The sequence below is a fragment of the Argiope bruennichi genome, chromosome 9 (genome assembly GCF_947563725.1).
Source record: "Argiope bruennichi chromosome 9, qqArgBrue1.1, whole genome shotgun sequence".
Lineage (NCBI taxonomy): Eukaryota > Metazoa > Arthropoda > Arachnida > Araneae > Araneidae > Argiope > Argiope bruennichi.
In genome coordinates this window covers 46,014,691-46,037,695 of record NC_079159.1, presented here as the reverse complement: position 1 = coordinate 46,037,695, position 23,005 = coordinate 46,014,691, and the positions used below count along the sequence as shown (strand labels likewise).

At 27.7% G+C, this 23,005-nt stretch overlaps 1 protein-coding gene across 1 annotated transcript in view; it reads right to left on the bottom strand.

Moving 5' to 3' along the window:
* Positions 1-23,005, bottom strand: part of LOC129984547 (nephrin-like) — a 149,755-nt gene that overhangs the window by 11,694 nt on the left and 115,056 nt on the right. The window contains exons 7-8 of the mRNA XM_056094456.1: positions 21,021-21,299; positions 4,155-4,424 (exon numbers count right to left, since the gene is read on the bottom strand). Coding sequence (XP_055950431.1) covers positions 4,155-4,424; positions 21,021-21,299 — 549 coding nt within the window. The remainder of the gene's footprint in view (positions 1-4,154; positions 4,425-21,020; positions 21,300-23,005) is intronic.

The window sequence follows — 23,005 nt, the reverse complement described above, 5'->3', positions numbered from 1 at the left end:
AAATTTTTAGTATGATAACATTTATTACAAATATAGTAGTAAAGCAACTTTTTCTGAAGAAAATAGTTCTCGAATTCGCTTATATATTGAAGAATCCAATATCCCAGAAAAATTGACAATTTGTATAGTACTAATTCATTCCAAAGTAGAAAATAAGTGACGCCTCAATTCGATTAAGTTCTTCTATTCTCGAGCTCAATTTCTTTCTTTGCTACAAAGCACAAAGCTAATACGCTTTTTATTTCGAAGATGACAGCGGACAGCAGTATCAGGAAAGCAGACAATACTAGTGTAAAGACCTTCGATTGCAGACAGTTGAATGATCAGATGAATCGCTTCTTATATGGCCAGATGAATCGCCTTCTACTTGTTTTCCAAATAGGTTCTGTCTCTATCAGGATTATCCAGAAAGGCATATAATCAGGAATTTCTTTTCAGCACAGGGATGATGATTTGATTTTTTGGGGCTGTACTTTAGATTTTCGTAATAAACCATTCTGATAATAATTGATCAGAAAAAAAAATGTTGATATATATGACTACTTATCGCTTATATATGTTTTATTATGTGAATCACATAAGCGGTTTCAATTATTTAGACCTATATCTCAAAAGGAACACTCGATGCTAGCTAGTAAGTCGCCATTTAGACTTTAATTGTGTACAGAGGATTATGTGTGACTAGAAAAAACCAATATTACTCATTTTATTCGATACAATCAGAATTCCCTCACAGATAATAATTTATGGAATGATTTGTAAGAAATAAAACCTCAATATTAACCTCCCACAAAAATGTGAAATTTTTTAATACTTTTCCATGTAAAGAGTTGTACGTAGTATCGCCAGTGGATTTCGTTGTCATATTACTGGATGAAAGAATGAATAAAATTGTTGATATATAAGGTTCGACACTTACAGAATGCATATTAAAATAGAGGCACTTATTGTTTTACAGAATGCTTGCTCCCTTAGCTCCTTAACCAAGCTTCATTTCAATAAAGCTAAAGGGTTTTTTAATACCGTTTTTGGGCAGTCATATATTTTTGTTGTATTAAAAAAAACTACTAAATTATATTTATTGATTAGTAGAATCTATACCAAACATTTTAACAATCTGAAATTTCCCACGGATTCTGCCGAAAATATGAAAATAACCATTTCTTCATGTTTCAGCAATATTGATTTCAAATAAAGAAATGTAAATATTTCTTGACTTATTTTTACAAAATAATATTAACATTTTATATTTACAAAAATGTGTTGATATTTGAGTTTTCTACCGAACTATTTGATATTTAAATATTTACACGTTGTTCCAAAAAAATAATAAATCAAAGATAATATTTGCAAAATTGCATTTGAAAAATTCAGATATGTAAACATCATCTAAAACTTCCTAAATCAAAGTAAATATATGAGAACCTTTCCGAAGTAGGCTGAATAACAAGTCATAAAAACGTGCCTGAGGATTCAGTTTTGTGAAATTTGACCTTCTAAATAAAGCTCTTAATATTATAAACATCCTAATGTAGGTAGTTAATCAGAAAATAAAGCTACGCTTTAATAAAAAGATTACAAATCTTTATCAAGTACCAGACAAAACTCTTTGATGAGAAATAATTTAATGTTCCCGAAGATCAAACAGAATGTATAAAAATAAAAATGAGGCTAAAGGATTGGCAGGAAAAATTAAATTGTATAAAGTTCTTTACATTAAAATGTGCTTCCAATTTAATATAATGTTCTTTTAAAAAATATTTTCTGTTTAGTATTTAGTTAATGAAGTAATTGATATTAAGAACAATTGGTTTTAAATAGTGCAATTTTTTGTTTTCATGCATGCTAATAAATAATAACAATATAATATAGATAAATAATATTTTAATTCAATATGTATTTAGTAGAAATTCAGTTTTTATCTTTAGATGCCAAATTAATTATGCTGCGGTACAATCTCAAAAGAAGTTTTGAAGTATATTCTCTAGATTATTTATGTCTCTACTGGAGAATGTCTCAGCTTGGAAAATTTAATGCACTGATCGGATCAGGTTATTTCTGAAAAATGATGACGATAGATTACAGAATCTAAGTGTAAAATAAAATTAAGAAAAAAATTAAATTCTTAGAGACTTCTATCAGTGTAAGCGATTTAGTAAAGTCTTTGCTTAAATAACTACTATTTACCATATTTGATTTCATTTAAAGTTTTCAGTTGTCGAATATGAATTATATGAACAGTTTAATTGCCCTTACACGCAAAGGCATTATGTAAAAATTACTCATAAATATGTAAAAAAAAAAAAAGTACATTGACAATGAGGAGATAAATTTATCGAATGTAATTTATTTAATTATGTCATTTATTTATTCTTATCATACATACAAGATATTCAATTTAAATTATCAATATTCTGTTTTACTTCAGTACTTAAAAAATAATTTCAGAATTTGAGAAAAACTGTCTATTCTAATTACTGAAAATCAAAAGTTACTGTCTATTACTTTTCAAATTCAATATCGAAGAAGGGTATTGACTATCAGATTTATACATGCATTCAAGTACTTTAAATATTTTTAAATTTTAATTCATTTTGATAGTTGCATAAGTTGAAGTTGTCTAAAGATTTTCGATGATAAAAATAACATAATAAATATAATGAAGATCTATAATTAAACTACTGTTATCTAGAGCACTATAGAGAATAGTATAAATTAAGGGAATTATTTTTAAAAACTAAAATTAAAAATTTAAAGAAATGGATTGAATAAAATAGATAAAAAAAAATATTTAAATATAATTAAAACGCCATCATACAACCACTGAATCAATGTCGTGATGCATTTTAGCCAAGAATTTCTAGAAGTGTAGGAATGTATTACATAATGAAAATTGACATAAAAGGTAAGACATCCGAAATATTAGAATCATACCAAATTATTTATTAAAGCATGCATTTCTGATTGCAGGTGTTAGAAAGTATTATAAAAATATTAAATCCTAATTTTCATGACTGTTTTTCATTTAATGTTATCCTTTTTTCCTAAAATGCACTACAAAAATATATTTTTAGGACCATCAGTTTCTGTTGCCTTTTAGTTAATTTAACTGTTTACATTTTTGCAATGAAAGCATTGTGTTATTGCTTTTTCAAGTTACTTCTTGATGTACTAGATTCCTGAACCTGTGCACAACTTTTTTTTTTTTTGCTTAGAATGAAAGTTTTATTATTTTTAGAACAATCAATAGGTTTAATTTAATGAAATACTAATTTATAAGAAAAGCGTCATCTTGCAGCTTATTTTTAAAAAGTATTACAAAAAGTATTAAAAAGTATTATTTTAAAAAGTATTATTCTATAAAATGTATAATAAAGCAGCATTAACAGGTCTACCAATCGCGCAAAATAGAAGGATAGGCCTACCTCAGAAAGATCACATGACCGAATGTGACCGCATGGAATTATGGCAATGATACAACCAATTGCTATTGCTCCTAGAGGTCACATGATGTTTTTGAGGTAGGCGTGACCTTCTATTGCGCGCAATAGTTGGCCTCGTATGAACTCTTCTTAACAAATTAAGAAAAGCAAATTGAGTAGTAAAAAACAAAGCAAAAAAAAACATTAAAAAAATTAAAGCTTAATTTAATAAAGTATTATTTTTTAAAAAAGAAAAAACAAATCTTATCAAAAATACAGAAATCAAAATAGAATTGCAAGAACAAAAGATACTATATTATAAAACACTTCTGCTGCAGAAACTATCCATTAAAAGCTTAGCTCTAAATATTCATTACGATTAAAAATTGATTAAGAAACGATTTATTAAAGCTTTTTTTATGAAAATAAATTATTTGTTTCTTTTTGGAGAACCACTGAAGTGCATTTTAAGGTTTCTTTTTGCTTAATTTTTTCTCTACATTAAAAATGGATATCGTATGAAATTTAACTATTCTGGCCATAAACGTAAAAATTCCATTGTGAAAAATATGTCATTATATTTCATATAAAATAACAGTGAAAACGTCCAAACTTTGGAAGTAAAGAAAACAGTCGTACATGTACAAATTTTTAGAATCCCTCAATTCATAAATCACCATATTCAAACACCTTCAAGAAAACAACTAAGTCAATCTTTAAGATGAACTTTACCTTCATAAGTCCAAGAACAAGCGGAATTTTGCAAGCCGACTTCATTCCTTCCCCAACAAAACAGTTCAATGACACTTTCGTTCAATTTTACTAAGGTATATGAGTCTCTGTGAGTAGTCCACGTATGATTGGACGAAGAATTGCGAGTCATCCAATAGAAAGTCACGTTCGCTGGATTGGCGGAAAGATTGCAAGTCACGTTAGTCGAATCTTTATTGTGCTCGTCGCTGTGTTTGGCAGATATTTCAAGGCCTTGACAAACTGGGGTGTCTGGAAAGAAATAAGGCAGAAAATATAAATTGTTCTGTCTCTCAGAAGAATAACATCATATAGTCTACAAAACCATTTTATTGCTCTGGAGTAAAATCTACTTCCTGGGCCTGTCTACTTACAATAAAAGTGTGATATATTTTTTTGATCGAATGTTCGATAAATCAGAAATAAAAGGAGAATTTGGTACAATGGAAATTCAAGATATATATTTAGTTATATTTCGTTAGCCGCCTTTGGCGATTAGCTTTTCCATTGGGATTAGTAGTTGATAAATGATTCAATTAAATATTTTGTGCAACTGAATCTTCTAAAAAAAGTAATTTTGATAAACAGTAAACAGTGAAGCTAGATTCGACTCTAAACACTAACTATAGATGAGACTTCAGAAACCTTACATACTTCTTGTTACTTTATTATGCATTCCCTAATTCTCTATGGATATCTTTATATGCTTAATTATATGACAGGAAAGAGTAGCCATGTTTTAAAAAATGGACCCACCATTTCTTACTTCTGAATCTTAAGCCTTATTTGTAAATTCCAAAAATAAATTTTCTAAAATTTCGTTAAAAACTTACTTATCAAGAAAAAAAAAAAAAAAAATAAGCCGAATTTTTGTACGTTTATCTCAACAATAAAAAATATTCAGAATGAATAATTAGTAGTAACAATTGAATTTGGGTTAATTTTTTTTTTATGAAATATATTGTGGCAAAATATGCTTAAGTATTTTTAATTAATTAAAAATAGAAAAAAAAATATTTCAAAAAATCGATATGACTGAAAGTATATCATTTCTTTAATTTTTAATTTTATGTAAAATCAATTAATGTTGCAATATTTCTGGAAGTTTTATCTAAAAAAACACCAAGATCTCACCTAATTATAAAATAATTTAAATTATAATGCAAAATTTTCAAAATATGGCCCAGAGTTATATATTATTATTGCCTAAATCATGTATGTGCCAAGTTTGGAGACTTTACACCAAATTATCTGGCCTGATTACGCTGACAGACTGAATCAGATACATTCATCGTTATTATTAATACCGATAGAAACGAATGCCACACAAAATGCCTTATGTATCAAATTAGTAAGAACCATTATGCTGTCTTGTGCATTTTGATTGCTTCCAGTTTCCATTTATTCTAGGTACTTGCTTTCAATAAGACGTGTTTACTCTCACCAGAACTTTCTTATGTAAAATCCTTATGGCAATACAGAGCTGTAATCGGGATCTCAGTTAAGGTTAGATATCTAAATGTCATCAAAATTTTTTCGTGTATGTGGCACCATCGCCAGAGGTGTTTGATTAACTGTATTTGCATGCATGTTTATCCCGCCCATTCACTGATGCCGTTTATTGGACTATAGCCAAATTCCACTTAATATTTAACGGTGATGTTGCACCTGTGCAGTTGTAAGTCCTCTCACTTATTGTTATGCATTGCATGGCTAGATGCTGTGCATAGTATAATTTCTGTCTTCTAATCTAATTCTTGTTCTATTATATATGCTATCGTCCTAAACCCGTATTCTGCATACCCATGTTGTCTGCATCTCTCCACCAAACAAACGACCGTTTAAATAAGCGGAATCATGTTGTTAGATATCACTGAAGGGTGATGCTGAACGGTAGGACCATCACCATCACTCTACACGTCCATATCCATTGATATGTGTGGATTAGACCAAGTTAAACTTGCTATATATATGGAATTTACCGATGTTGCATATTTGATAAGGAAATTTGTAAATTAGCATGCTAGATCAGTTACTGTTCCCATCATTAATTTTTGTTCAAAAATATGGGAGGAGGGCAACCAAAGATTTTTTTTTTTTTTTTTTTCAAATTTGATTTTAGTCTAATAGGGAGCAAGGTGTTTTCTCATTTATTTAGAAATGGCAAGAAAATTCTCAACTTAATTAATTTAATTAGTTGCATAAAATAAACAACTTTTGTACATTTAATTTTCCAAAATTTCGTAGCAAAAACTGCATTGAAAATTTGTATGAGAGCAAATGGGTAGTAATGCAAAATATAAATTGATCATTTGTAATGCTGTATTTCAGAAATTACCATAAAACGACTCGTTCAGTTATTAATACCTGCAATAATGCATGAAACTGATTATATTTATTTTGTTATTTTGGTTTAAAATAAATTTAACATGGGGGGGGATAGATCACTAGCATTTCCAATATAGTCTTTCTAAATAATGCATTAAAATATGAATTTAGGTTGAAAGATTTTATCATAAGAAATACCGATGTGACTGTCATAATAAATTAATTTATTACTGATACAAATGCTAAACCCATTGGGAGTAGTCTCCCCCAAATTTTCTCGCATGAAGGTGTTACCTCAAGAACTCTTTACATAGCATTGATGTACAATAATTACGAAATATTAACCTTTGGCGTGAATTTAGCATTTTTACAAAACCTATCTTGTCATACTTGGCGAGTTATTTGTTGACTAATCCACGGTGTGCAGTTAATAGCATCCGAAAATCGAATGCGTTTAGATGCGTTTTTCCCACCCTAATGAAACAAAAAACTACACTTGTGGTCATAAAAGCCCATACCAAATTTGATGTATTTAAATAATCTGGTTTTTTGAGTTATCGTATTTACGTAATTCTAAAAGTCAGACGATCAACCGCCTGTTGGATTAGGCTCGAAATTCGATAGGTGACAATATATGATAATTCTGCGTACCGATTAGGATTAGGCTCAAAATTCGATAGGTGACAATATATGTTAATTCTGCGTACCGAATTTTATCTATCTAGATCTGTTCGTTTGGTAATCATCGTATTAACTTATATTAGAAAAGCAGGACAATAGACTTCCTCTGAATAGAATTTTCTCAAAATTTGAAAGATATCTACAAATTTGGTATAAAGACCAGATATCAAATTTTATTTCTTTTTCTCAAAGCGTTTTTGTGTTACCTTTGTCATATACAGACAGGCGGACATTTTCCAAAAATGTGTTTTCCGAGCTCAGGGAAATCCAAAACGTGAAGATTCTTCCAAATATCGAGCTCAATTATTTGACGAACTACTATACTTTCTCTGTATCACTTATACGAGAAAGTAATTAATTCCTTACTTTTTGAATCCTGTCGACTAAATAATATGCAACATTATTTTGGTTGAAGCAGAGTGCAGGTTTGAAGACATAAACGAGACGTTGTATTTTTAATTCTCTTTAATATCCATCTCGGGAAAGCCATTTATTTTCAAGCAGACGCAGTGCGACACAAAAGCAGAAGAAAGAAGTGCGAAACAAATGATCACTAGTCTTATATAACATAGGATTTCCGGCCACGCGCCGATGGAATACATATGATGACCTTTGACAAGGGCACGGAAGTATCACTTTCATTTGATACGTAGTACTGATGGCGCATTTGTTTTACAGTGGAATTAATTAAACCGAAAGTGGAATTGGATCTCGAAATCAGAGAATATTTTTAGAATATAGTTACTATGGGCTAAATTAAGATAAAATCTTGAAAATTTATTAAATTGAAATTAGAATTAAAATATCATTACCCCCCCCCCATATATATATATATATATATATATATATATATATGAATTGCACAAGTTAAAATAAGAGAAAAAAGAATACAAAAGATTATGACTTCATGGAGCATCATCCACTATTTTCTATACACTGTTATGACTAGCAATATAAAATTGCTTAATTTTGACATTTGAAAACCTTTTCCTTAACTTAAAAATATGAGAAGGTGGAGTTCGCAAACTATAACGGATAAACGATTGAGAGAAACTTATAAATATGCAAATACACACAAATTTCACATGCGCGGCTGCATGAAATTTATGCATAGGTGGATTTTCACCTATGCATCATTTCCTCATTTGTGAGGCTTTGGAATTCCCTCTCTTTCCTACATCTGAGCTTATGTTCTATTACTTTATGTCTATAGTTGATTTTTTTTTTTTAAATTTTTGTTTGTGTTATTATTTAAAATCATCCGGATAAGACATTTATTATTATTATTATTTTGAAATATGAATAGGCGAGAACTATAAATTCAAGACAAGTAAACTTTTTTCATTAATACGTCTTGAAAATGTTAAATAAATTAAATGCATTTTCAGAATTTGATGAATGTCGCATGACATTTTTCATGTTTTTTGCTATTTATGTCGATAAAATTTCCAAAATGTCAAAATAATAATAAAAAATAATTCATTTGTCAAATGTATGATTCAAAATTTTATGAAAAAAAATCAAGCCAAATTTATTCTCAAACATTTGACGAATTTTAAAAGAGTTTCAGAAAAATATATTGCGAAAAATAGTATGAAAAAAACTCGTTAAAAAAATAGTAGCGAGTTATGAGTAAATAAAGATAAATAATAGCAACATTGAAAAATCAATAGCATCTTTCAATCTCAACCATGTGTAATAATCTTGAGAAAAAAAATCTGTCATAGTCAGATGTTTTTTTTTTTTTTTTTTTTTTTTTTCATTCTTATCAGAATGCAAGGGAAAAGGCATTAATTTATTAGAAATTTATAAATAAAGGGTTTCAATAAAAGCCATAAAAATATTTTTTCATACGTAAGAATAAAATAAAAAATAAAACTTTCGCTAGCATCTGTCCATAATTCAATGGATAATTCAAGCAAGGCTTTCACATAAATTAAAGATAAATTAATAATTTAAAAAGCAATATTATATGGCTTTGTCATTTCCTTACTTTCAAATGTCACCTTTTCACATTTAGCTTATTGTCAATGAAAAAAACTGATTATCAATTAGAAGAAAATAATTAATAGAACATTCTATTGTTATTTTTAAAAATACGATAAAAATAATATTGCAAAATACATCTTACATACGTTATTTTAACACCTCTTAATGAATAATAATAAAACTTTTTCGCATTTTTGCATTAAAACTCTTATTAAATCTTGTTATGATGTGAAACTTGTAAACAACTTTATAATTAATCCCCCCCCCAAAAAAAAACGGTGAGAAAGGATAAAAACCCTGCTTTTTACGAAATTCGATTATATATTTCCGAGATAAGCAGTTTAATGCTTTCAAAAACATTCTTGGGAAATAATTTTCATATTTAAATAAATTTTAATACGTTGTATTTCAAATCGTTTATTTTTATCTGCCGTCATAGTTTTAAAAAGGACGCAGATGACGTTTTAAACCTAAAAATAAAAACCGAAAAAAATCAGTAGCTCAAATTTTTTCACTAAAGAAATTTTGGAATTTGAAATTTAAATTTTAAAATTTCGTTTGGTTAAACAGATGATGAATTTCATTTAATGAAAATATAAGTAAATAAATTATTTCAAATTTGTCTCTCTCTCTCTTATATATGTATATAATTAGTTTAAATTTATATAAACAATTTAGACGTTCATTTCCGTTAATTGAATGAAATTTTCTGTTCAAAAACAAAAAACCCAACAATTTAAAATGAATTAATAAAACGCTTTGAAGATTTATATTATTTTTTAGATATTTTTGGTGCAAGATTCTAGATATTTAAAAGAGTTATACATGTTTAATGTCAACAGTTTAATAAGATCAAAGACTGAATCATTTTTATTTATTTATTTTTGGATGGAAAGTTTCTAAGCAAATAAAATTAGATATTAATAAGTGATTTTACTTTTGCCTACTAGATGGCGCTACACGGCTCAATTCAAAATTTTCTCGATATGTTATGTTCGCATGAGAAAGGACCTTTTTGCATTTGCCGTTAGGTGAAAATTGTTCAATTAAATCTTTGCACTCATAACTAATGCAAATATATTTTAAAGGCGAAAAAATACTGTTCAAACCTTTTCCATGAAATCAAAAAGTCTTCATTATTTAAAAATACATGCAGATAAGCAAAACAAACAAGAAAAGCTCCCTTCTGCTTCAATAAGATTTAAATTAGTTGGAAAGTGAGCAAAAACGACAGTAATTAGGAAAGTGTTCCAAAGAAAAGAGGAATCAATCTAAAATTCCTAATCTTTATAAATCTCAAAGAAAGTGTGTGATTTAGAAAGTAGCCTTTAGGGAAAGAAGGGAGATACTTACCATTAATTAGATTTCATTTTCTATCGCCTAATTAGCTGCACTTCAAATCAGGAAAAAAAGCAATTTGAAGCTACTCAATTTTCTCATTTTTATTCGCTGTTTATGCGCTAAGTAGGAATTTTGCTGAAAAGTACACTTAAACACTTACTTATTTTCACTTCTTTGGTGGAACTGATGTTAAAAACAATGTCGAAAGGGAATTTCGGTAATCAAGAATTTTGCTTACTGGTAGTGTACTTTACCATGCACATCTATAATCAGCTAATTAATGAGGTCTTTTGGGAATCAAAGCAGCCATTAATAAGATAAATATAGCTGAAATGGCTTATCCATTTAATGTGACTTTAAAAAGTGAAGCACCCTTTTTGTGAGTAAGCCAGTGTGAATATTTAGTTTTAAGTGACTAGATAAACTTTTAACTGCTTCACTTGCTTGCTTTAATGCTAGAAAAATAAGTTTTTGATGTACTAAAGTGCATTTAAAGTTTTCAATATGTGCACTCTTCTTTAAAATTCGCTTGTTCAATTGAAAATGGAAACAACAATTTCTAAGAAATGTTCGAATTATTGAAAAATTCTTTAAAGCTGCAGATGAATTTTCCTGGAAATTTATTATAAAACCTATATATGTCATCGATTACGCATGAAATGGAACAATTCAACCAAATCGTTAGTAAAATACGTAAAAGGTGATTTTATTTTATTGCTTTTTAAACTTGTCATAGTCATTATTAAAATTCCACAGATCCATTTACCAGATTAAAAGGTTCCATTGGAAAAACTAGCAAACCCATTTTATACTTCCATTTAATGTTCCTTTTAAAAGACGAAATTTAAAACTTATCGTATTGTTCTTGAAAAGAAAAATAATCTCGTAAATTAATTTTCTTAGATTCAGAAAAATATATTTTGAATAAAGACGTTCTTTTATATTTGCATACTTTGCATAACATGCCTTTTAATTTTATATAACTGTTATATAAAATAACAAAACTTATATATATATCATAATTTTTTTAGATATTTTACAGAAATACCACATCATTCAGTAAATATAATTTATAAGAAGTTTTGAAAGTACTTTATTGAATTTCACGGGTAAGATATGTACATTTAATATGAAATATTTTATATGAAATGCTGTTCCATCTCTTTCTCATATTCGTGGTCGAAGTTGAGGTGTATTGTATAAATAAGCAGATTCCGTTCCCTTGATGATGTGATCATAGTGATAATAACTGATTAATGTTCTCATTACCGATGAGGTGACGTGCTAGCTTGAAAGGGCTCCATGCATAAACATGGTTCTCGGATGTCTTTTTATTGTTCCCATTATTCTAAATATTCAGTTAATCATACGTACTCGTGGTCTTATTGAGCATAAAATTCTCAAAAATATCTTTTACGACGTCTTCACGATACTTTACTGCATTCGGAATATCAAACATCATCGTGAATATAGCGTGTATTATCTTGTACTAATTGAAGGAGAAGTAGAAATTTCATTGTTGTTATATAAAGCATATAGATGGAGACTTCATGTAAGTGTAACAGCGTTGTGTGAAAAATCAATTAAGAGGCATGTCTAACAATGGATTTGAAATATTCTATCAATTTTAAACTAGAGGGTGGTTATAATTAATCTTCCCCTATAAACAGCATCCTACAAAGCAAATGAGTGAACGGATTGCAATGAAATTTGGTATATAGACTATATTCGAGCTGCGCTCACGGAATTTTGAAAAAAAGTGTTTAGTTCCAAAATGTCTACTAGAGAGCGCCTTCTACGAAAAAACATTAAATTTTACATAATAAATCACCAAAACGGAATACAGAAACAATATTAACATTTATTGGATAGTTTCTGATCACCTTTCATTGAATCACATTAAGTGAAGGCAAGTTTAATTTAATTTAGTTATATTAACGTCCATTTTAAAACCATACTAGGGTTATTTTGGGAAGGAACTTGTAATTTTGAACCGCGGTCAGATGATGAGGACGACACTTGAGCTGGCATGGATATGCTTGAGCATGTTTCTCATATTATTAACCCTCCAAGCGGCAAACCCGGAAAAAGACGGAATCTTTTCTCCCTTCAAAACGGCGGACCCGTCTATAGACGGAAACAAAAACTCCCTTAAAACTGTCACTGCCCGTATTTTTACGGGTTCCAGTTTTTCCCTACCCCCAATCTCAAGCTGTGAGATAATGAGAAGGGAATGTGAGATAAGGAAAAGTGAATCGTTATCAGTGGACGATATGATTGATGTCTTCCTACTCGCGCCCTTTTAAGTATTTTAAAATCTCGCTTACGTTCTGAGGCGTTACTTTTGAGATTTTGATAATAATTACGTATCCAAAATGAAATTTAAATAACGAGAATAAAATTAAACGTATGAAAATATATACCTGGAATGAATACATACATAAAGCATTATTATTAATAATTTGAAACATAAGATTTTAAAGTTTTCTAGCATAAGAAAATAGTTAATGTAAAAAATAAATAAAAAATATAAAATTAAAATTTGACAAGTTTCTTTTTTATAGCGTGCTTTTATTTAAGGATTTTAGAATTGACATTGCTTATGCAACTTATTTTTGAAAATAAGACACTATACTTATTTACAGAATTTACTTAACGAACGCAACTTTTTAACTTTTAATGAATTATTTTTTTTAGTATTCATTAATAAGTGTATTTCATAACGGGGAGATATATAGAACCAATATATTAAAGTGCGATTTTTCGGAAAGATTAGTATTCGTTACATTAAATCCTTATTTTTATAACGTAATAAACTATATATGAAAATTGAATATTTGTTTCATTCTTTAAACCTTATAGAATTTCACACTCTTTGACGAATTCGAACAAAAATGTAAGCATTGTAGAGATATAAGTTTCATTGTTTTTATATTTTTCCTCTGGTTTTTAATAATATTTTCAAAGTTAATATAAGCGCAGTTTTTATAGGTTCTATTTTTTGTATCGAAATATTAATCTTATTTCACTGTACAATCTTATATATACATCGCAAGATTCTGTTTATATGAAACTGGTTTATATTGACATTTTTACTCTTAATGCTGAGTAATTTAATCCACGAATTTTAATCCACTTGAAAGTGAGTGAATGTGTGAGTTGAATGTGAGAATTAATAATTTTAAAATTGTTGCCATTATTTTAACTCCTTGATCTAATTTTATCTCATATGTTAGCATTTAAAAAATTTTTAATGCGCACAACTGACATTTAGATTATTTTCTTCTCCTGTTTGGTCAGTTCGAGTTCACTGGATGTGATTTTTAACAAACAAGACGGGGTATGATCTTTGTTTTATTTTATTTTTGATCATGAGAGTAAAAAAAATTCGGAACCTCCTCCTTCCATGTAATTTGAAATTCTTTATTCTTAATAACCTTTAGCCTCACATTTTCATTTTTTAAAAACAGAACTAGTATGAACAGACATGTAGGTCGCTTGCGAATATTTCTATTAAAGTAGCGAATATCTCTAATTATAATGAATATGAATGTTCGTATTGGCGATCTCCAGATCAAACTGTTTGACTTAGAGCGAACACACTTCGCCATTAAATAATTAGAAAACTGTGAATGTTCACCTCGAGATGAAATTTTCAAAATTTTAATTAAAACTTCTGTTAATTATAAATTATTTAAAATTTTACCATTTATCAGCGATAAAATACGAAATTATTCTAATATAATTTATACAATGTGTCATTTATACATTTGAATGTATCACCAAGAAAATTCATTCTTTGAGGTAAAATTAAGATCTTGAACTTTTAGGGTCTTATTTATTGAGATGCTAATTATGGAGCATTCTCTTCAGCCACATGGTTTATTTGTATTTCAGTAAAGAAATTTTTACCCCTTTGCTTTTAGCTTAGATCTTTTTAACCTTTTAACCAAATCATCATCAATGGGTAAAAAGCCGGAATGAAATATAAGGATAACAATGAAAACGTTTAGTTTCAATTCAAAAATAAAATATATTTTTAAAATATGCTAAAATATTTTTAATTTAATTAAAAGTGAGAAAATTACATGACACAAAATTTCGCATCATTGATAAAAAATTTTGAATTCACAATTAATGCACAAATTATTTTTCTACTGTCATATTTTCGAATGAACTTTAAAATTTTAATAATTTTTATTAACCCTTTAAAGGGCCTTTTTTTCCTAGTCATGTTTTAGTAAAATGCTTTTAAAATTAAGATTGGCCTAGGAAAAGTAATTCATTCAACTTATTAGATCAATTTAATCTGATTTATTAATTAATTTTTCCAATTAATAACTAAGAAATAAATCAAGACACTTCATTTTATTTGAGATAAACAATTGAAACCTCTAACCTACAATTGAAACCTTATTGAAAAATTCGTAAGAATTTATGCCAACTTACATAACTTTATTAAAAAATTGTTAATTTGGTGATGAGCATACTTCCCTTTTCCCTTGAAAGGGTTAATTAAAATTTTAAAGAAATGATTCCCACTGTCCAAAGTATGTAGGTGCAGATTTTGGTAATTCTATTTCAAATTGTCTGGTCTGAAAAGTACCAATACAACCTGACAAATCAGACAAATAATGACACACACACTCGCCCATCTTTATTATTAACTTAGACGAATGTTTGTGCGTGGCGTCTATTAGATCTTCCATATATATCTTAGTGAAATATGCATCTTAAAAAATGAAAATGTGTAAAATGTTTTTTTTTGTTTTTGTTTTTGTTTTTGTTTACTTCTAAAAAATTTTAAAAATTATGAATTAAAAATAAAACGAGATTTTGAAGTGTACTCCATCATAACTTTCAAAATTATTACAGAATAAGAAGGAATTTTTGGAAATTTTTATTGAATAAGAGATATGAGAAATCATCTGAGTCATTTCAAAAATTAAAAAGAAATATTCAGCATATACATAAAACTTTATTGCTGAATGATTCTATTCCCTGTATTTAGAAATTTAATAAGCCTGATTGGTTTCAACAAAACAGGTTTTGCATTAATTGAAGTTTATTCACTCCCGTTTTAAATTAAGGAATTACTGTCAAGGAGCTGAAAGAAAATTAAAAAAATCTACAATACAGAATGGTACAATGAGTCTGCAATAGTATGAATTACATGACTATCAAAATTTGAAATTTCAAGATGTTTTGCTGAAGAAAACATTTAATTAAAAATTTTATATTGGCTAGTAACCTCGACGTAACACATGTGCTCATCACCAAAAGCAATAAATAATGTAAAAGTAATAAGTAAAAAAGATCAATGCAATTGTATTTGCAAAGCTTTTAAATTCAGATTTTTCTTTTTAATGATTCATTTACCCCACGGTTTGTCGTTATCCGATTGCAAAATAGTAAGAGCTTTGATTTTAACCCGAAAAAACTGAGATTTTTCAAAAATTGTAATTTATTTTAAAACAGTACTTAATATTCTGTAGAAACTTGATTTGAAGGTATTCAAAAAATTCCAGTTGCAAATGGTTAATTATGAGTCTAAATAATCTGTATTATTTGAGTCATTTTTCCAGGCCAAATTTGTATCATGAATATTACAAAGAAATATTTTGACAATTATTTTTATTTGTTACAGTCATAAGGCGCATCGACCAGTTATTTCAGCATTACTGAATAACTGGCCATTTAGCTTTGCCAATTAAATATTGTAAAGTATATTTAATTATAAAATTTTAATCATGCAGATAAATACTGAAAATCGATATATTTGAAAGTGAAACATCGCATGAAATTTCCTAATTACACAATTATTTTTTTGAATACTGAAGAAACAAAGTTATAACGTAGTGTTACTTATCGCAATTAATGTTTTAAACACGCATTTTAAAATATTAAAATAAATTGGCAATGCGCTGAAAGGGTTTTTTTTTTAAAAAAATTAAATCACTTGCACGTAATGTCTAGAAATAATTTCACAGTACTACGGAATAAAATAATTTGCGAAACATATTGCAATGAAAAAAATATTAGACTAGGACTTTCAATTTATAAAAACTAGACTAGTATCAATATAAACATGATAATAACTTATTCCTAACGTAAATTTTATGTATTGTTTTATAAAATAATCGAAAAACCTCTAAAAAAACCAATCACATTTTCGCATTTTCAATCGATGTTATTGTCAATCTCTTCCTAAGCACTGAAAGAAAAATGCTCTTAGAAATCGAAAGACTACGATAAGAAACACCTACTACTCACAGCATGAAATTTGCTTATCACTTCCCACCTGCAGCGCTGAACTGACCGCAAAAGGGGAAAGCAATCCTTTTGACCAAACCGCGACATTTTTAAGGTTGAACCTCTTATTCCGGCGTGCCGCTTTCGGTAAGGATAGCAATCTGAAAGCCGCCGCCAGGAGGGTTAATGATTGTAGAAATTCTTTATATTTGTTCTTAGTATTTAAGTTTTACTTTAAAACTATATAAAAAAAGAAACTAACAATCCTAGAAACCGTATTCCTTGAAGCTAAATTTTTGATTTTATTTTTAGGAATAATTCTTATATATTCTATGAAACCAAATGTTTCCTGGCTGATGTTAAAAAGTTTCAATATATAAGTTTTTCCTGTGAAAATCACTATCTTGCATATTCGTGTTTTTAATGATTCCCCATCAATGGGAAAGTATAACTCATTAATTTCCTAAGACAAGATAGTAACACACACAAACACATTTATATATATACTAGCCGCCTTGGTGACCAGCCCGTTCACTAATCTTAATGTTCGTTAAAATTTTAATAATTAAATATTTTATGCAATTCCTCCTTTAATAGCTTCTACATCAAAATATTTTAAAACTTCAAATTTAGTCATATAATTCACTCATAATATTATAAAGGCCTTCAGCCATAACGCAATATGTATCTCTCTAATTTCCTGTTAGCTCCCGTAGAATTTTTACTTTAAATTAAAGTAGACAGGATTAATATGCAATTAATATAATGATATTGTTTACTGAAATAAAGTTTTTTTTTTTTTTTTTTTTTTTTTTTTTTTTTTTTTTTGCAATAGGATAACTGAAAAAGAGTCATTGAGCGTTTAAACTTTATAAGCACTAAAGAATATCTTTCTTCATCTATGTAATATTTCAAGAATTTGTCAACAAAATTTTCTCAGATTCATCATGACCAGATTGATTCATTAACAATGTTTAATTTTAAATGCATCAAACACTAAAAAAAAAAAAAAAACGAATCGTTTAAAATAATCGGTTTAAAACAGATTAGAAAAAATTACTTAAAGACGATGTATTTAAAACTATAAGTATATACAAAAATTATATAACTAACATAAATACAATTTAATTACAAAAGAATATAACTAACCTAAAAATAATTTCAAGTCCGCATAAGTTGAAAATACTTGTCAACAATCAGAACACAATGCGGATGCGTGAATTTTCAATGCCAGCTACGGTAACGCAAATGTGTGAATTTTTTTACGGCAGTTGGGGTAACGCTATGCAGATTAGAAATTTTTAATTTCCTTTATTCTGTTTTATTTTAATTCAAAAGTACTTCAGACTGAATCTGAAAGATCGATTCATTAGCAATGTTTAATTTTAAATGCATCAAACATTAAGAAAATAAGCAGAATCGTGTGAAATAATCGGCCGAAAAATCTTCAGCCTAGCCTCATTAGTGTGGGAAAAAAAACTGAAACCTTATTTATTTGGCGGTGGGGAAAATTAAAAGATTTTTTGGCGAGAAAGTTAGTTTTTAATTAACAATTAAAATTCTAATTAAAAATTCAAAAAAAGGGACCCCAGGTACACATTTCCGACCTACAAGGTATACATGTGTCAAATTTGGTAGCTGTAGGTCAGACGGTCTGGCCTGTAGAGCGCCAACACACACACACACACATTCAGCTTTATATATATATATATATATATATATATATATATATATATATATATATATATATATATATATATATATATATATATATATATATATATATATATATATATATATATATATATATATATATCAATTCCTTAAAATATAAAATGATACAAAATGAAAGCAGATTTTTAACAAATGAGATCTTTAAATAATACAGTATTACAATACAAAATACCATCTGTAAACAACAAATTGAATATTGAAAAAAAAAATTTAAAAAAAAAAACCTAGCTCTTTTTTTTTTCCTTTTTTTTTAAAGTGTTAGTATATGAGTATGTCAGAAAATATCAGGTAGAGTTTATTTCTTTCTCTTTTGTAAGACTTGTCACGACACTTTTCAAGTGAATCCTAGACTTCATCTCATAATACCATCCATCAAAAGAAAATACTTGGGAAGCTCACTTCTTTTTTTTCTAAATTGATGCAGCTGTCAGAAAACTTTAGGTAAGCTTGATTTGATTTCTTTTCAATTTTTGGCGCAATAACCATCATTTGATCATGATAGTTATTGTGCCAAATATTGAATGTGTCAGTCATACCCCATATGCGTCGAACGTAGCTAAATAAAACTATAGAAATATGGCCCAAGAAAACTTTAATAAATACATTTGTGAGAGAAGTAATATATGGAGTTACTTATAGGACACTAAAATACACTACTATAAAAATTCACAAGTATCATATAAAATATTTAAAAAAAAACAGCCCATTTTTGAGTCTAAAAACCAAAAGAACTAACCCTTTTTTTTCAAAAAAAAAAAATGTGTTTTTTTAGGCTTTTGATCTCAAAAATGGGATGTTTTTAAATATTTTATAGGATATTTGTGAGTTTGTATAGTGTATTTTAGTGTCCTGTAGGTAAGCCCATATATTAATGATACAGTATGGGTAAAATTTAAAATTCTAAATTTTCATGTCATCTTAATATAAATAAAAAGTCATTGCGGCTATAAGTGTAAACATGTATATATGTTCTAATAAAGCCTCCTAAAAACTTGATTGAATTGAACCAAGTTATGCTCTCTTATTACAAAAGACATGAGAAAGAATACTGTCCTTTTCATATTGCAAAAATTAATTAAATATTCTATTAATGAGGAATTAAAAATTTTTTGTCTTTTTTTCATACTTTAACAATCTAATCACATTACTTTTGTAATTTCTTTTTTCTTTATATGCGTCTTTTGACAATGCAAAAAAAAAGAAAAAAAAAGGAAACAGATTGCTATGTTTATTAACACTCACAATAAAATAAATGTCACTTACATGAAAAATTATATTTAAAGAAAAATTTAAACCTGCTTTTTAGTAAAAGACTCGAATATTTTTTTGGTAATATTTTCATTTTCTGAATATGTTTCCTTATAGAAACAATTTGAATTTTGTTTTATGTTCAGTATTTAGGAAATTATATTCGTTTCTATATTTGAATAACTTACGTTTTAAAGCTATTTTACATCTTTAAATGCCATTTTCACAAATTCTAAAAAATATTAAATCTTTTTAGGAAAAGCTCCATAAATTACTATTTGAAGCATATTTTTTTGTTCAAATATGATGTAGAAGTTTTCTTACTTTTTTCCGTTGTTTCTAAACTACAGAATAAAAAAAATTAAAATCTGATTTTTATTGAAAATCTTAATGTTTTTCATGTAACATTTGTAACTTCTGAACATCTTTCTTATAAAGCAGTTTGAATTTTGCTTTATGTTCATTATTTAGGAAATTTTATTCCTTTCTATACTTGCAAAATTTAGGTTTTAGTGCCGTTTTATATCTTTAAATGTTATTTTCTAAAATTATAAGCACTGATTTTATCTTTTTATGAAAAGCTCCATAAATTCTTGTCTACAGCATTTTTCAAATATGATGTAGTAATTTGTTCTTTTGTTTCTGAACTACAGAATAAAAAATATTCATTTTAAAAGGTTTTGCAGTTATTTTAACTCTACATAATGCAAAAAACCAGCATTTGATGCTATTCAACACTTGAGCATCAGTATTTAACAGTCGAATATAATATGTTTCTTAGTTTAGGAACCAAGCAATACTTCCTTTAAGCTACCTGTAAAATGTTGATCCAATAATTTGATAAGTTACTTAACTGGAAAAATTTCCTTTATGCCTTTTTTTAGCCTTCTCCTGGAAAAGTCATATCAAATTTTAGCGTATTTAAGGTTTTTAATTGTTTTTTTTTCTTCATAGTTCCAATCCATTTCTCATAAAATTTCAAAAAAAGAATTAAAATATCTTAAAATATATTTCAAAATATTCAACAAGAGCGTAGTCATATGCCATGAATGTGTACACTTAAAACATTTAAAAAAAAATTAGAAATATTTTTCTTATCTATCTATACATTATTAAAAAATGTTTTTATTCCTTTTTTTGCTGCAATTAAATTTAACTGCCTCCTCTTTTCAAATCTAAATTTATGTCAAATAATAACAAAAAAAAAACTACTCTGCAGAAAATCATTATTTAAAATGTCTTTCCTTGTACAAAGTAAGTGATTCAAATACTTACATCCAACGTTAACATGGATCAAGGCACTACTGTATCCTTCTGAATTCTTTGCTTTGCAACTGTAATTTCCAGCGTCACTCTTCTTTGCATCTCTAATGATCAGATTGTTGTCTTTGATTCGCACGTGAGAAGAATCAGATATTTTACTGTTTTCAAAAGTCCAATCTACTTCAGAAATCTCTGGGTTTGATCGTATACTACAACTAATAACGATATCTTTGCCCTCAGCTATCAAAATTGATGGATCCTCTTGGATACTTACATTTACTTCTGGTTTATCTAAAAAGAGAAATATTTATTAAACAGACTGATACATACATACATATGTTATAATTTATACAAATATTTTAATTCTATAAAACTATTAAATGATATATTCAGCATTTATTGTGATTAAAATACTTTTTTTATGCATTATTTCTTATGAATAATTTACTTTTGTATGGGAATATTTAATAGGTTTAATTGTTTACATTTGTTTACATTGAGAATATAAATTGAAACAGACAATTTCAAAAACTCGATGGTAGGACTTTCTTCATATGCTCTTGATATTTGTTATGCATGTAGAGGAAACTGGTGCTAATATTAGTTTGGGATGTTAATCCATTGACTCACTACAATCCAGAATCTGTATCCCCTTAAAACAGTAAGGCTTATATAAGCAAAGAACGACTTTTTGAGTCACATTCGCTATTACGTCACAGCCATTAGTAGCAAAACTCGTTGGGACGACTTTCTATGTTCCAGCTTTTTGAAGGGTTAATATTTGTCCATTTTTAATAAATTCTGCTTTTGAAGTGAGCTGTATTCCGTTGCATATATTGTTAGAAAGTTCTTTACTTACATTATTTCTAATTGGATACTTTAATATAATCACATTTATTTTGTTATTTTGCAAAGATAATTTAAAAATTTCATCTTGCCCCGAGACTGGAACAAATGATTTTGATCAGGAGCAAGATGCCGATCCTGATAAAAGAAGAATATATTTTTTTTTCTTAGGAGGTATAAAAAAATATAAATAAAAATAAGGTAATTTAAAAATTTCATCAGTTCCGGATAACGGATCAATTGATTTTTTTTCAGGGCAAGATGACAATCTTGATAAAAGTTGAATATATTTTTATTTTTAGAAAATATAAAATAATATAAATAAATATAATAAAAAAAATTCCATAATATTCCGATACTGGGACAAAAGATTTTGATCCAGGATAAGATGGCAATCCTGATAAAAGATGAATATATTTGTATTCTCATCGGATGTAAAATGGTGCACTAATTAATTAAGCATTATTAAATATGTTTTCTGAATTGATTTTTTGTCTTAAAAACTGTATATACCATAACTTGCTGTGACTCGAAACTGTGACTTGAAATTGATGATTGTTTAAAATTAAAAATTGAACGCAAATTCTTCCTAATTTGAGCAGCCCTTGCTCCAATTCATATAGCTTTTGCAACATTAAATGTTAAATTCATCATATTAATAAAAGGAACAAAATAAATACCACAGCATGCTAGAACTACATTATATCTTAAAAATTTCAGTTTATGTCACCACTGTCAGGAAACAAATTTCAGTTTCTTAATAAAGGCTTTTTTTTCTGAAACGCAAGTTTTTTGCATTTATTTTTTAAAAATGATTTTGTTTTTCCTTCTGTGTTTCCTTTGGAATTATCATAACTTCTAAAGGAGAGTTTGTTATAAGTTTTATCTGCAGATATATGCGACTTGCAATCTGGATTGAAATAGTTTATGGATCATATTGATCAGAAAAATTGTACAAAAATGTAATAAATCCCGAATAGAAAACAATAAGAAGCAATTCAAACAAGATGACGGGATTCTTTTTGTCCAGGTTGGAAAAATTTCAAGACTGAGTTTTTTTCCGACATAATTAATAAGAATAAGATATAAAAAATAATAAAAAAATCATACTAAAGAAGAAAATCAATAGCGTAACATTGATTAACCAAACA